The following is a 16,320-nucleotide window of genomic DNA, read 5'->3' on the forward strand; positions in this document are numbered from 1 at the left end:
TTTCTTGAGAGTTTTGAGTTTGGAATAAAGCATCCAACTCAAGAAGTCAAATTTTGGTCAGTGTTTTTGGTTTTTTCATTATTGGTTGGTTTGGGGTTTGTTTGTGGGTGGGGTTTTATTGTTTGTTGTTTGTTTTTCCTGATGGCAATTTAACACTGACATGGAGTGTTTGCTGATATTTGTCATGCATGTTTTCCCTTACAATTTTCAATCATTTACAAAATGTATCTTGTGGCATTTCCTAAGCTATTAGTGTATTTTAAGAAAATTGTTCAGGTACCACTGACCCAATTTGCTGCAGGTGACAGAAATAAGGGAATTCTGTGAAATGTTTTGCTTACTTATGTTTTTATTAGAGGAAAACCCATGACATTGTGATTCAAAGCATGGAAGCTGATCACTTGGACTCCATTATCTGGCAACAATCTTATTGAGAATGTGATATTTGAATGTGATATTTGAATGTGATATTTGAATGTGATATTTGAATCATTTTTTTGACATAATACTGGAAGCATAAGGCAACTATACCGTAACTTATACAGCTCAATCAGATGTTTAAATGGAAATGGGATCAATCTGGTCCATTGTTTCTCAGCACAAAGGTGGAAAGCGAGGGAATCCTGTCATTTTAACAACAGCCACTATAGCTCTCGTAATCTTGACAGCTCTAAAGTTCTGAAAACAATTTTTAAAAGTCATTAATTTATCCAGAAACATCTTTAAAAAGGAGGGAGCTGGGTTGTCTTGGGGATTCTGGTATTAAAGTGAATCATGTGTGACAGATTTCTGTTCTCAGTTCTTATTCTTACAGAATAAACCCAGGGAGAGGCTGATTAAATGCAGCAGATACAGAGTAATGATTCTTTTTGCTCCTTGCCATGAGAGAGCTTCAGGATCATCCACTCCACACAGCTTCTCTAAAAGGAGAGAACATGCATTGCTCTCTATAAATTGCTTCCCATGGAACATTAACTGAGTGTTTAGGTAGTAATGATTCTCATGTGCCTCCTTGGACAGGGAAGGGTCCCGTTTGCTCTGGCCCAGACTAATTTTTCCGCACATTTGCCTTGGTAGCAGCACTGCCTTTTTTCACATCCCTATTTTTTGTTGAATCAGTGATTTGGTTGTTTCAGTTCCAAGTTTTCTTAATGTTTTTTTTTCTTTTCCTGTGAACCTTGGTAAACAATCCTTCATTTGTCAAGTCATGGCTGATTATTTTCACCTGGCTGATGACTCTGCTTTTTTTCCTTCTTTGGTAAAAAATGCACAGAGGTAGCAATGTGTTCCCTGTTGCAAAAGTTTTCATTCTAATTAAAGGATAAAAAAAATATCTTGGTGTAGCTTTTTCTTTAGTCAAATGGCCAGAGCTTTTTACGTCAAATGAACAGATTTTTCCATTTAAATCAAGATTATATTTTGTCTAGGAATCTGTAACTGCTCGCTCACCTAATTAATCCATCTAAAAGTAGCCATATGACCATTTGTGTGGGGAACCGTACATCATTGATCAGGATCCTCAGCTCAGCACTGACAGTGCACCATGGCCATAAAACTGAATTCATCTGAACTAGACTAGACCAACAGACTAACACACAGATCTTTGACTTCAATTGGCTTACACACTATTTTATTTATTTCATGCTTCAGGAGCTTCCAAATTAAGAACCTACTCACAGTTACATACTTGTATTTGATTCCATGTACCTCATAGCTGATTTTTTTTTTGTGAAATCCCATTAATTTTTAAATCAAATCATAAAGGAATGGAATTTCACGTTAAAAGCCTTTTAATGCAACATTCAACCTTTAAATGGAGTTAGTTTCCTTCATTCCTTGTCATAACTTGTGGTGTTTTCATCAAAGAAGCATATGGGTAGAGATGCAGTCAGCCTCACTAGCTGGTCATTAAAATGTGTAGGCCTGTAAGGCTCTATTATGAATTACTCTACACATCTTATGCCAATATTGACAGGAGGTATTTAAGACATCATGATAGTGATGAACACTGGATGATACTGATGAACACTTAAACATAAGTCAGAAGTTCTCTGATTAATTCTCATAGAATTGTTCAATTTCAAATTTTACACTATCTACTCAAATTCACACAGGATATATTTTTTTTATTTTGCAATGAGATCCTTCTTGTTAGAGTACCAAGTTGTTAGTTTCATTCTCAAACTCCATGAAATAAGAAAGAAAAAAACAAACTCAGCCAAAAAAGGTTTTCCTGGATATCCTTAAGCATATCAGGACAAAAATGAACATAAGATAATTGAACAATAGTACTCTGTAAGTCCTTGAATTGAAGTTAGGCTCTTCTCTCAATTACCCTTCACCTTACTGGAATCATATGTATTATTATTGTAATTATATTTTTTTATTGTATTTTTCAAAGTACAGAAATGCAACCAGGAAGTTTTAGTTATTCGCTTGTAATTTTGCTTTTTTATTTTACATATAGCAATATTTTCCTTGATATTCAACACAGACTTGGTTTTCCTTTTGCACATTTACTGTGAGTTTTGGAGTGAAAACCATTACATCACAGCTTGTTCATTTTAAATGGGATTTCAAATCGGTAGTATGGAACTGCTTAAAAATTTCTGAGATTTATTCATTTTCTCACCACCAGCTTAGAGCTCCAGTGCTCTAAGCAAATGGTGTTTGCTTGGAGCTGTTCTGCTTTGTGACCTGCTGTGCTCAGGGATCATTAAGAGTTTCTTCTCCCTGAATTTCTCAGGTACAGAGGGCTAGATGGACAAAATGATTAATTTTGTGTACTGTGACTATCCTAGCACAACTGCTTGCTGTTATCTACTTAGGTCTTTGTATTGAAGCTGTTAATTTCAGATGTCTTTTCTCTTGCTTGCTTCCCCAAGCTTAATAAACTATTAACAAGTTAATAATAAACTGTCAAGTATTAACAAGTTAATAATAAATTGTAGTGTCATCTACAACACGGGTGCATTCAGAAACACGTGCACAATCTTAAGTGGGCATGCCACAGGTTGTTAATTTTGGATAAAGCAACAGTTTTATACTTCAGCTCTGAGGAATGTTGCAGGCTTTTATGGTTCTCACTCCTAATTTGCACAAAGGGCAACTGCAGCATGGTTTAGTTTATTTGTTATAGTAGCAATCATTTTGGCACATGCTGGCACTACCACTGAAAGCAGAATAATGTCACCAGAGGCCGTTTCCTACACCAGGCACTGGAATTGCTCAAAAATCTCAGCTGGAAAACAGCCCGCTGAGGCCTGAGATCATAAAGGGCTTCTCGTGCGTAAATGAGGCAGAACCTGATGCTGGAACAAGTTGTTAAACCCTTTACAAGCTCAGAAAGAGCACGGAGAAAAAGCCCAGAAAATTACACTCGATTTTGTAATATATATATTTTTTTCACCCGACTGTTTTCTGCACACAGATGCCACTGGCTATGATCCCTGTACAGAAAGGGAGAAGATTTTAAAAAAGTCTTCTATAGCCATTATAGTTGCAAGCAGAGGGTCCCTTGAAACATCCTCTGAAGTAACGATTTGTCTTGTATAATGTGCTTCACTTTCAAAAAGGTATTTATGTTTTGCTAAAGTAGCTGTAAATGGCAGGTCAGGAGGAGGGATCCATTCATCTGACCCTAAAAGATGTCTAAGGTGATGAGTTCAGATATAACATTTCAAGGATAAAATTGAGATTGACAGCTTCCACCTCAAGAAGAAAACAGCATTTAACAAAATTATGTTATTCGTGTGTCAGTCACTGTTAGGGGTGCTCCAGACCAGACCGTCAGTTCACACACACTCACAGCCCAAGATAACCATATTTCTTTCATAAGGGGATGAATAAGTAGAGCTTTTTCCCTCCTTTTGCTCCCTTTTTGGTATACAACAGAAAGTAGACTAGTGCTGTAGTAAAAAAAAATGAAATTTTAACTTGAAGGGACACTTATTTTCAAGCATAGCAGTGATTACAAGAACGTGATAGACATGGTTTTGTCTCAGAAATTGTTAAAATCTTCTGTATAGTTATCACTTTCCCTCTTGGCATGGTTTGTTTCTCCAGTCGTTCTCTGTTTTCACACCTAATGTTTTTATATGATTCACAGACTTATATAGCAGAACAACTGACCATAAGAGCCTTCCTGAGAAACTATGATTGAGATGTGTTTCTGAGTTTGTTCATTCAAAATCCTTAGAAATAAACTGTAAAGCAGAAACCACAGATGAAATAAAGGTCATGCACTGGTAAACAACAGATAGGCACATCTAAGCATAAAATATTTCTGAATGTGAAGAACAGAAGAAGAAAGCAAATGTGCATTTACTGTAAGACCGTGGGCAGTGGTTTAACTTTGGATTTTGATCATAGGCTAAAGTTAGCCCTGACATAAATTCTCTTTGCTTGACTCTGCCTAGATGTTGAAAGTTTTCTGGTAAGGAGAATATTTTTATATTATATGCCATTAAAAAGCACCCTCCAGTAGCCAACTTGCTGGTCTCCATGGCCATGGTGTCTCCCATGCCCAGTTCCCAAGCCTTTAACCTTGCTCTCCAGCTATTCTGGTTTCATAGAATCACAGAACGGTTTGGGTTGGAAGGGAACTTCAAAGCTCATCTACTCCAACCCCTGCCATGAGCAGGGACATCTTCATCCAGATCAGGTTGCTCAGAGCCCTGTCCAACCTGGCCTGGGATGTCTCCAGGGATGAGACATCTACCACCTCACTAGGCAGCCTGTTCTGGCTTGAAGCTTCCTAAAATATTGGGCATACCCACATGCACACACAGAGGACTGTGGTTCCTTAGGGAAACACTCACCCACCCTGGTCTCTCCAGTTCCTGGGCCCACAGACACATGAGCCCTGTGAGCTACGGCCCCTTCTCCAGCTTCTGGCACCCAGACCCCATACACACATGTATCCAGGGCACAGGGAACCCTTCACCCAGGAAAATATTGGGAAATAGAGTTTAACAAGGAAAAAGGACAGACTGAGCTGAGCAAGCACAGAGCATGGCCAGCCCTGGTTTATACATGTTCAGCTGCTTTTATCCCCTTATCCCTCTGTTTTCCCACACTTGCTCCTCCCCAAGCCACATTGATTGGTCCTTCCCCCAAACATGCTATGATAAGCCTCACACACTCACACAACTCCTGTAAAAACATCTCACAATAAGTTTTACACAGTCTTCAAATGCTCCTCCCCTGCATCCCACCATACGTCCTGTTCGGATGAAGTCAGTAAACCCTGTGGCTTTCAAGGCCAGTTGGGAAACGTTTCTTTGGCCAAGCCAAGCCATCTAGGTGGGGCTCAGCCCTGCCCATGGGCTGATCACCCTCCCTGGGCAGCCCCAGGAGTGACTGAGTCAGAGAACTCCATTGGCATGAGTTACGTTATTGGGGTTTCTCTACTTATTATAGTTCCTCAAATCCTTGATGAGCCTTTGTGTTTATGGCGATTAGCTCTTAATCACAGATGCTAATGGATTAGGGAAACATCCTGCCTGCTGATGAATTTATTGCTGTTCTGGCCAGTCCTTGCATGGCGCCTGGCATGATTTGCCCACCTGCTGCTCCAAAAATATCATGCTCTGCCCCCTCCCATTGTCCAGGCTCCTTTGAGCTTCCAAGGTCTGGGGAACCCTGTCTGGTCACCATCTCACTGTGCTTTCTTTCTTTCAGCCACTCTGTGTTAATCATCAGTTTCTCCTCACCCACTTCTGTGAAAGTTTTGAGATTCTGGTATACAAATTCTGTCTCATTTGTTGTTTTGTGCCTTTCCCTTTGTCTCCTTTCCTCCATTCGAGACACTAGTCTTTCATCTGGGTTTCCTTCTCATTTGCTCAAAAATGTGTGACTCCTAGAACTCTGCCTCGTTCACATCCCTACTCAAAACACCATTTCCCTGGAAGACTCACCAAATCAGCTAGCGAAACATCTTCTCCCCCCGCACTGTGAGATATAAGGGCAAGAATGAGTAGATCAGTGAAAACTAGATCAAACAGGTTTTGTAGATTTCACAGACTGGTTTTAAGGCAAAGAAATCAGTTTTGAAGCAGGGTTCACATGAATCATTTTCCCTTTCCCAAACCTGGTAACGAACACGAAGGTACATTCTCTTTTCCTTCCAGACTCATTCCAGAAGACACAGAATCCACACGACCCTTCTTCTGCCCCCAAGACCAACCACAATTGGGGCAAGGCAAAGAAAAGGGTCCACCTCCAGAGTCATGTATCATAAAATTTAGCAGCACCCCAACATACCTTCTCCAAAGCTAACACTTTGAAGACCCCAATAAGAACAGATTGTTCAGTTTCGCTCTTTATTTTACCAGCCATTGTAGGGCATACTTTTTCCATACTCTTAGAATCTTTACTTAAGCAGGAACTATGCTCTGAGGTGTGGCAACGGTACAACTCAACTGAAGTCAGAGGATTTACGCAGACCTGGCCCTACATTTCACCTTGGCCTTTCCAACATGCTGATTTAATTTAACCCAAGGCCAGGAATTAAAATAAAAAACAACAATTCATGCCTGGTTACATTTGTGCTTGTGACCTACGCCTGTCCGAACAGGAGTCAGACAGGACAAAGCACAATGCACTTCCTCGCTTTTATTGCTTTCGTTCACTTCATGTCATGCCAAAGAAGGTTGATTTAGGAAGTTCTAGTAATTAACTGCTGATGTTTTTGACTGCTGTTCCCAAGAGACTTACAATGACTTGTAATGGTTGTTCTGTAGGAAACTCTTTCTGGAATGATTGTAGATAACATATTCTCCGCATGGCTTTACTTTTACTTTATTATTTTTTAAAGCAAGGAACATAATTTTTCCTTTAAGCAAAAGTCACCTGTTCCCTGCATCCTGGAAACCTCATAAATCACCCTTCTCCTCTCAGACCACACGGACATTTTGCTGTCAGAGTCCACAAAAGAACGAGACTTCCTAATTCAGCTACACATTAGACATAGGATATGTAAAGTGGACAAAATGAGCAAGAAAAGAGTGAAAATTAATGCTGCCTTTATACTGTAAGTTATGGATGCCTTTCATTGCTCTTAGCAGTTGAGAAAGTTCAAAAGGAGCACAGCAGCAATGTGCTTTTGGAGAGCACAAGTTCTTAGAAGAAATTAGATCCAAGCTGGTGCAATTAAACTAGATTCTAAGAGCCCTTAACATGGTTTAATGGCTATTCAGTCTCTCACTCTTCAGGATGCTGCCCTGTATTTTTAACTCACTGTTTTGCTAAAAACTAGTGGATGCCTCAGCACTGTTGCATAAAGCCTAACAAATTCCACGCAAAATTAAAAGCAACATAATAATTATCATTCTAGTTCATCTTTCTGTGTCCTCTGCTACTCACACAGGTATTTCTCAAAGTGTATGGCATGCAGCCGTTGGACACCTATTTTCTCTCCTAGATAATGAAATGTTTGCATTCCCATGGCTATGTTTCATACTGTAAAGAAAAAAAAGGCCTGCTTTTCAGATTTTCACCTACTATGTTCATCTACAATGCCTGAAAAATAATACCATAAAAGCAGGGCAGATTCTAATGCGTGTTGTATTTGTCAGGTTTGCAAACTAGAATCATAATGTTAATAAAACTGGAGTGTTTCTTGCAGAACTGACTTGACCAAGAGTGACTCAGGAAGGATATTGTGCATGATAGGAATTCAGCCCTGAGAAGGATGTCAGTAATAATAAATCTGTTCTGTATTGAAGCGCTCGTAAAAGAAAGGCTTTCTTCACACGCCATTGTAAAGCATTATTCATTTGTCACACTATCTAGGACTGACATTTACCAGCCATAATTTGCTATTGTCATATTTTCCCCTTTTACTTCCATTAACCAAGCGCAAACAACATATGACAGCAGATTTGAAATCGTATCAACAATGTATTACAGCCACTTAAAAACAGGAATATGGAGATGTATCATAGACAATAAGACATAAAGACACAAACTGTGAACCTTTTTCTCAGCCAAAATGTAATAGCGTGCAAGACAGTTATCTTCTGTGTGAGATAAATGGAAATATGGAGCACAATGAAAACAGTATTTAGCTGATTCGCACTTGGCATGACTTTGGCCCTTACTATGTTTTTCTCCTGAATCTAACAGTCAATAAAGCAAATTAAACATAGGCCTAGAAGTGCATCACAAAGAAGAAAAAAAATCTGAGTAACACAAAAATCAGTGATTCATGATGTCCTGTACCTCCAGATTAGAACTATTAGTAGCCCCTTCCATGTTCAATTCTTGAGATGGATTTTTCCTTTTTACTTGTGTTACTTAAGTTCATTTACTATTGCACCTTGCATGTCCACTTATAATGATGCCTTTCTAATGTTTAGGATTTAATCCCTATCAAAACTACAGTAACGTGGCCCATGTCATATGCACAGCTGACTGAGTGGCAACTCAGTAACTGTGATTTTCAGTTGGGGTTTAACTTCTCTTTGGAAATAACCTTGAAGAAACCCAGACATCCTCAGGGAAATACGCCACACAGATCTGCACAGGTGGAGACCATGGACCACTCCCTTCTCTTAGCCAGAACTTATATTTTTCCATGTTCCTTGCAGCAATGATCCAGAATTCGAGGTCTGGAGACCTTGGCTCATATCCACAATGCTTAACAAACTAAGTACATTTCAGCAGAAGGTATGTTTGCGGAATGTAACTTTTAACCTCGTAGTCTTTGTGTATTGTACAGAGAAGAGGTGAGCAATTTTATACTTTTTGTGGTTACACGTTCTTTGCTAGTGTTTTTTTTCAATTAATAAATATTTGCTGAATTCCAGTGCACGAAGTATTTTTACAAATGCCCAGAATTTTTCTTAGATTAGTTTGGAAGTCCTTTACCAAATGATAAGATAATGATAAGAAAATAAGCAGAACACCCCCACAAGGTGCAGATATCTTGTGTGTTTTACCAGGATTTAGGATTGTGGACACAGTCATAGTGCTGTTATCCAAGACATTTATGCTTGAAAAGTCTCATGTGCAGGACACCTTCCAGGTCTCAACTCTGATATACCTCCTGGGTGCCCACATGAGCAACCAAATTTTATCAGCAGCTCTTTCTCCAAACACTGGTAAATTCCTGCTGCTCAACCCTGTGATTTCTTTCAAAAGGAGATGTTTCTCTATCTGACAGCTGTGAAGTGGAAGACAGAGGTAAGAATGGTGCAGGAGCCAGGAGGAATCTCTAAACCAATCATCTCATTCCCTTGTTTTGTCAAGGATATGGGTCTATAAACACATTCTTCCTCTTCTCTGACTTCACCATTCATACACGGGGGGATTAATTTGAACAAGTCATCCCAGGGCCCCGATAGTCAGTGTAATCAGTGGAGATACAGCCAGCAGCAGGCTGGAAACTGAAAAATGCAATTTACTTAGTAGACACCTAAAACAGGCCAGATGGTTCTTGCCCATATTGTGCCTATTTCTCACCGGTAGCTTTAAAGATAGTCCTGGATCACTGCTTTCCATGGATTTATCTACCCTGTAGACACCTCTGACTAGATTAGATGGATCCTGCCTGAGATTTGCAGATGAGATTGAACTTCCTGCAGCAGGAAGCTGCCTGAGCAGAATTATTATTGCCAAGACTGATTGACAATGCTGGAAGCTTTTGGGTTGGGATGACCATTTTCAGACACAAGAAAGACATTTGTTTTGAGATTTGTGGATACTCACGACTTTCCCATGCCCTTATAGGCAATGGTACATCAACCAAACAAATTGTGTTACAAACATCTCCTAGTAAGTGATGCATGGACCAGCTGTGAAAATGAACTATGTAGCATCAGAACTCATTAGCCTTGCTGCATCTCACCCAATTAGCCTCCATAAAAGAATAAGGGTCTACAAGTTCAGCTTCAGACCTGTATTAATATCACGCTCTTGCTTCCAGGTTTACTATCTCTGAGTATCTGAATCCATATTCTCTGCACATCTCAAGCTCACGAGATGAAACCCTGATGTCAAGAGCCAGAGACCAACAAAACAGTTCTCTGGTTTGGGGGTCTAGCAAAAGTCTCGATGTTATCATTCTTGTGAATACCTAAGAGTTGTGGCTTTAAGCACAACTTCCATGAAATGTCAGCTGTTAAAATTTTGCAATTTAGCATAATTCCTTTGAGCAAACAAAAGCAAAACGACAACAAAAAAGAACTACAGCAGATGAAACTTGAAATCTTGCACTACTTATAAATATTTACCTTAGAAAAAAGTCACTTTGCATTCTTGAGAGGGTTTTTCTTTTTAAAATCTGTGCTTGTTTCCATGTTGATATAGCCAACAGCTATTGTTAACGAGGGACATCACAAAAATAGGTTGTTTTTCACTGTAACAATAATCCCCCCCCACCTGGGTTGAAATGACAAATAAAATGTCATTGAAAGTGCCCTTTTTCCTTCTCTAGTTTTATAAACAAAGCTCCTAAGGAGAAACTGCTTCCTTATTTCAGAGCTAATGTTGGATTTACTATCTTTTAGCCAATGAAAACAAATAAATGAAGAGCGCTAGTATATACAAAGTGTTTTTAATAGGATGAGTGTTCCTTAGCTTATGCAGCAGCCTGGGCCCTGGATCATACAGGCATGCAGGAGGAATCATTTTCTTTGCATGAAGAAACCTCTCTATTTCCTACATTATCTTACTGATGAACAGAAAAATAAAATAATGCACATCAGTGATACAGGCTTTGGTGTTTGATTCTTAAGTTTTATGTTTCTGCAAATATGAACTGAAAAAAAAAATACAAGATAAACTTTGGTGTGGGTTAACTTTTTATCACCTACTCCACAATAACTGTTCATATACCAGGTGTGGTCAATGTCAAATAATTCAGGGCAGTTTCCTCCATAGTAAATTTACCCTGGGACAGGAGAATAAAACAGAGTTACCAAAATAATATAAATCTGTATTTTGTGTCACATTACATTTTTGTAAACATACCCAAATTCATGTAGACACTTCGAAGAACTGATTATTTTAAGCCTTCGAAAGATTGGTACCAGCATTTTCAGTGATTTGAGGTCCTCGTGATTTAATTAAGGTCCCAACCACCCCCAGAAAATTGTGCCTTCTTCAAGTACTTCTCAGCAACTAAATATTTAGAGCCCCCAAGCCAGTCATCACTTCTTAAAAATCAGGTTTTGGCTGTGTCATCTTTCCAAGCTCTTCAGCTTTTCTCTGATTTCTGAAGTGACCATTTCCTGTCATTTCAAATGAGCCCATTAGATAGATCAGGAACAAAAACAAAAACAAAACTGCCTCAGAAAAGAGAAGACTTGAAAATCAACAGACTCAAGCGGTTGTATTTACTCTACCTCGGAACAAAACACATAGTGACAGCAGAGATTCATTCATGATAGTCTTCATATCTCAAAGTTTTCCCAGATTTGACCAGCATAAGGGCAGATATGTAGAAAAACAAACACCACTATGGTTCCTCTCAAATAAGAGAAGGTTTACCTGTAGTTATTATTCCACTGACCTGATGAGGCCCATGAAACACATACACTCTAATATCCCGGAATAATTTCCACTAACAAATGAATTATTTTAAAAATGAGAGGTGTTGCTACTAACATTGCTTTAAATGTTTTATTTTTAAGGGACATTCTGTACAAGACAAAGTTAAATATACATACATTTTGTACAAAGGTGACATATGACACCTTACCAAAACAGTGCCTCTGCTTAGATATTAATCTACTAACACAATATGCCATGTCTGTTGTTAGCTATGGGATCAATTTTCAGCAGAGAGTACATTTATTTATGCCACAGAGGAAAAGAGAATTAAATTAAGACATCATGCAGACCAAGTGCCAATGTCACTGGTGTCTTTTCACGCTCGGTAATCAAACAGTTGCTGCTTTGTTTATCTCAGGAAGTCACATTCATTGGGCAGTGAAAATGAGAAACAATGAAGAGGAAAACATAATTAAAAAAATACATGCATGCTGCTGGAACAGGATACGATTCTACACTGATCTGTGCAAATGTTTTTGCATTGCTGTATAACATTTTGCATTGCCTTATCTGATTGACTTAAAAATCCCTTTAAAGTCTCAAGCAAAATAAATTCTGGTGCTTTATGTCAAATGAAAATATGCAAGTCTTCTTGATGGAGACAGTGACCAAGGTAATGCTCTGTCATTTTTCTGCAGAAGAATGAGATCTTAATGAACGTTTTGGTTGCACATTTCCTTCTTACGGAAGAATGTGCTAGCAAATCTCAGCAGCCGCCTCTCTTGCTGAGTAAGGGCATTGCTGTTCAACATGCTGGTTTCAGGCTCCACCAGGCTTGGTGGAATTACCCTACACAGGTGTTTGCTTGTTGAAGTGATCCAAGTGCTTTATTTCATTTGTGGGTGAGAACACAGGTGAATCTGGAGTTGTTTAATCTTAAATAGGCAACAGGTGGGCTTTGCAGAGCAAATGCTCGTAAACATAATTACAGATAATGGGTAAGAAAGATCTGTATCTCTGAGATACTATTGTCACTGAAACTAAGTTTCAACAAAAATACTCTACATCACCAGTGAGGAAGAAGCCTCAAAGTTCTTTGGAGCCTGTTTAAAAAGAAGGTCAGAGTTCAGGGCCAATCCTCGATGTCATTTATTCTCTAAAATAAACCATAAACCACAATCTATTTCCAAGCCATGTGCACTAATCTATACTCTTTCTTATACCCTGAAAAATCCTTCACCCATCTTCATGGGTGAAACCCATTTGAGGTGATACTCTTGGGCTCCCTTTATACTTACCATCCCACAGTCTGGAGCGTAGTTCTTCTCATCCTAAAGCAAAGATACATCACACCCTGATATCTCCTCTCTGAACAGAGGAGAACAGCTCCTTTGAACAACGTCTGCACTGTAGTTATCCATATTTTAGCCAGATGAAATCTCGCCTGTCACAAAGCAGCTCCCTTCTTCCCCACATGAATGCTTATCTTTGCTGCCCTTCTATCAGGGAGTGGAAGGTTATCTCCAAACTGACATACTTTAAAGCAGTGATTTAAAGTAAAACCAATGCTTTAAAGTAAATGGTGCACATTTGCCTGACTGGAAAATTTAGAAAGGAATTTTTTCTTAAACCTGGTTCCAAAAATCTTTCCCCGTTTTTCATCTCTACACTATTTTCTGTTCAAATGCATTCTGCAAAAAGTCTTATTTTATGTTATAGATGCCCTGTGAGGTAGTGGGGAAATCAAACTACATTTGCTTCATGAAATAAAGTGTAGACTGTAGGTTATAGAAACTTCAAGAGGAACAAAGGTTTTGGATCTGGGATCTTTGAGTGGAATCGCCCACTCCCAGAAACACTGAAGCTCACACTGAGCAAAGCTCTCCCAGGGGAATCTGCAGTGCTTGAAGAATTGAAGATGAGAGTATCTTAAAGGCAGTGTTGAGTCCACCTATAACTGACAGTGCAAACATATCCCTATATACACAGGGATTAAAGGGTTTGCCAAAGGCCATGTAAGATCCCTGCAGTAGAGTCAGGAATGACCTCAAATCTGATGTGGTTTCTACCTCAGAGGCTGAATGGGAGATCTTAATCTCACAAAATTTAAAGAACTTTGCCTATCTGATCTGAACCAAATTACATTACACTGAATTAAGTAAAATTAAAATAGCTGCAACTCTGAGATGCTTCACTGCATACAGACAGTTCGACGTGAATGGAAAGCAAAGTGGGAGACAGATGTTCATTCGAAGACTATCTAAACCTTTCTGGTACTCCGTTATGGCTTATATTCAGGTTGGTTTCCAAATGTAGCTCAAGCGCTAAATCCCCGAGATTTGCATTTGCATAGCGAGCTTGGTATGTCCACACTACACACATATTAGGACGTTGCATTCTTGTTGGAAATTGATTTTGGAAAGAGCAACTAGTTTATCAGGACTCGGAGGAGTTTGCGTACTGACTAGGAAGAATGTGCTATGAAAAATATCAGAAAGTAGAAGTTCTTTATTAAATTCTCATGAAATACTCACTCTCAAGAGAGAGAAATAATTCTAGAAACACCATTTATCCGCCTTTTTTTCCAAGCCATTTTTTCCAATCTTCAGTTCAGTAACTTGTTCCAATTAGGGTAAAGTGTTGCCAAAATATGTCACTTAAAGAATTCATTTCAGAACACAAACTGCTGTTTCAGTACCTTGTGATACATCTTCACAGTGCATCATTTCAGTACATGCACTTTATTTAATAATGAAAAATGATATCTGTCACAGATAGGCACCATTTAAATTTCAAACCTAACAACTCTTCTGTTTTGTGGTAATTATGAAGAAGCAAACCACAGATCCTATCTATTACTTTGGTGTAAATAAACCCTAGTACATAAGTAGTTGCCATAGTATAAATGTAAAGACACTGATACAGCTGTCTCCCATCCAGAAAGAAAAATGAGCTACATTAGTATGAGGCACTGTCACACACCAATTGCACTCAGTATAAGGAATGTACTAGTGTTATTATTCTGGTAACACAAAACCACAATCCTTACTGCAAATATTATGACATAACAAAAAACTTGTATAGGTCAGACTTTATCCGAAAGGCCATATGGTTACCAATCTGTTCAGTGCAAAATGAGACTTACTAATATCAAGTAAAGTAGTGAACATAGATTTATTGGATGATATCTTATACTGGCACTTGAGTTTTGTAGGTGAAGAATTAGGCAGCATGGAGAAGGCATGAACAGGGACAGAAATCTGGGTTCAGCGTCTTTTATCAGATTTTTTGAAACAATTGCAGGATACAGAGTGGATCCAGAAAGAGACCTCAAGGGGACGTTGACAACTTCGCTGATTCATCTGTAACCTTGGTTTGGTGGTGGGAACTCAGTCTGCTCTCAGAAGCTGTATGTTAAAGGCAGTGACAAGGAATTTACGTAAGTGTTGTTTATATTATAAGCAAATATCTGAAGCACGAGGTGATTGAGGTGAAACTCTTCCACCCTGCAAAACATGTCGTTCTTCCTCATCATAAACTGCAGAACTCTTGCCCTGTTTCCTGTATTGGTGGGAATAGGAATGTGCTAATTCAGTCAGTGCAGGTCAGGTCAGTCACAAGATTGGTTCTGTGCCATTCCAGTCAATAGCAGCTCCTTGCCACCTATAAATGAAAGCAATCATTTACATCCATCAGGTAATCGTGTCATTGGAAAGGTAACCCAACACCACCCAACCACCAGGCAAACTTCATGGAAAGTAGGATGGACTCATTTCAGGTAACAAATCACATCTCAGACAGAAAGGAATGGAAGTGAGGTACTTTTGCTCCCTGATTTTAGATGCCCAAGTTTGGAGGCCAATTCCCTTACCCTTCCTCCAATCGCTTCTAGGCAACAGAGTCCTCAGCAGCAGCTGCTGATTTAGAACAAGTACTTTTGTGTTGCAAAGGCTGTAGGGAAGCCCCAAGATGGGTACAGAATTAACTCTAAATAACCAGAACGCTCAGTCTCAGCTGGTACTAGACAATCTGCACACTCCTGTATAGGCAGGCCTCTGATTAGGAACTCTGTGACTCACCCTTAGACTGGATCATTTCATTTAGGAGCAATTTTTGCTCCTGACCTTGGTGCCTTTGAAGTATTCAGGGGTTCACTTTAATGGCAATGTTTTGCTTTTCTTATGCAAAGGTTTTTCTTTTTTCTCTGCCCTCATTCCTTCTTCAGAATAACATGTGCGATGTCTACTGAGAACAGTGTTTCCAAATGAGTCCACACACAAAAACCTTCTATGCTTTTAATTCCTGTTTCTGCATTGGCTGCAGCTGCCCACTGCAGGAATGTGTCCAACCCTGAATGCAAAGAAGGAATCAGTCCTGCATTTGGCATCAAAATATGTCTTCCAATCACAGCACAAGACAAAGATCTGAACCAGGAGTTGGTAAAGCAGGATGATACTCTCCAGTGAGCTCATTGGGTTGAAGTGAGGCAACTTAATGTACAGTCAGAGTCATTCACTGCATGAATTGCACCCTTATCTGTGGTATTGCTCACGTTCAGAAGTTCATGGTCCGTATCTTCTGAGAACTACCCTATTGCATTCCCAGTGTCAAGTATTTCCATTCAGTTTGAAAATCTGTCTCAGAGTGCATGTGCACAGGAGTAAGATGTTGGTGAGGGGGTGGAGACAACAGCGAGTTGCCAGAGTGCCACATTCTTCCTGTCACCGAGGAAAGAATGTGTCAGCAAGGGTATGGCAGCTCAGTCCTTCTGCTGAGCAAGTCAATTAAGTGTAAAACAAAACCAAAAGTTGAATTCATGCTGTA

The 16,320-nt window shown here is 39.2% G+C and overlaps 1 protein-coding gene across 1 annotated transcript in view; it reads right to left on the bottom strand.

Moving 5' to 3' along the window:
• Positions 1-11,611: 11,611 nt before the first annotated feature.
• MINDY4 (MINDY lysine 48 deubiquitinase 4) overlaps positions 11,612-16,320 on the bottom strand; it is an 80,804-nt gene continuing 76,095 nt past the window's right edge. The window contains exon 18 of the mRNA XM_005512416.4: positions 11,612-15,159. Coding sequence (XP_005512473.2) covers positions 15,111-15,159 — 49 coding nt within the window. The 3' untranslated portion in view covers positions 11,612-15,110. The remainder of the gene's footprint in view (positions 15,160-16,320) is intronic.

This window comes from Columba livia, chromosome 2, assembly GCF_036013475.1.
Source record: "Columba livia isolate bColLiv1 breed racing homer chromosome 2, bColLiv1.pat.W.v2, whole genome shotgun sequence".
In the NCBI taxonomy this organism is placed as follows: Eukaryota; Metazoa; Chordata; class Aves; order Columbiformes; family Columbidae; genus Columba; species Columba livia.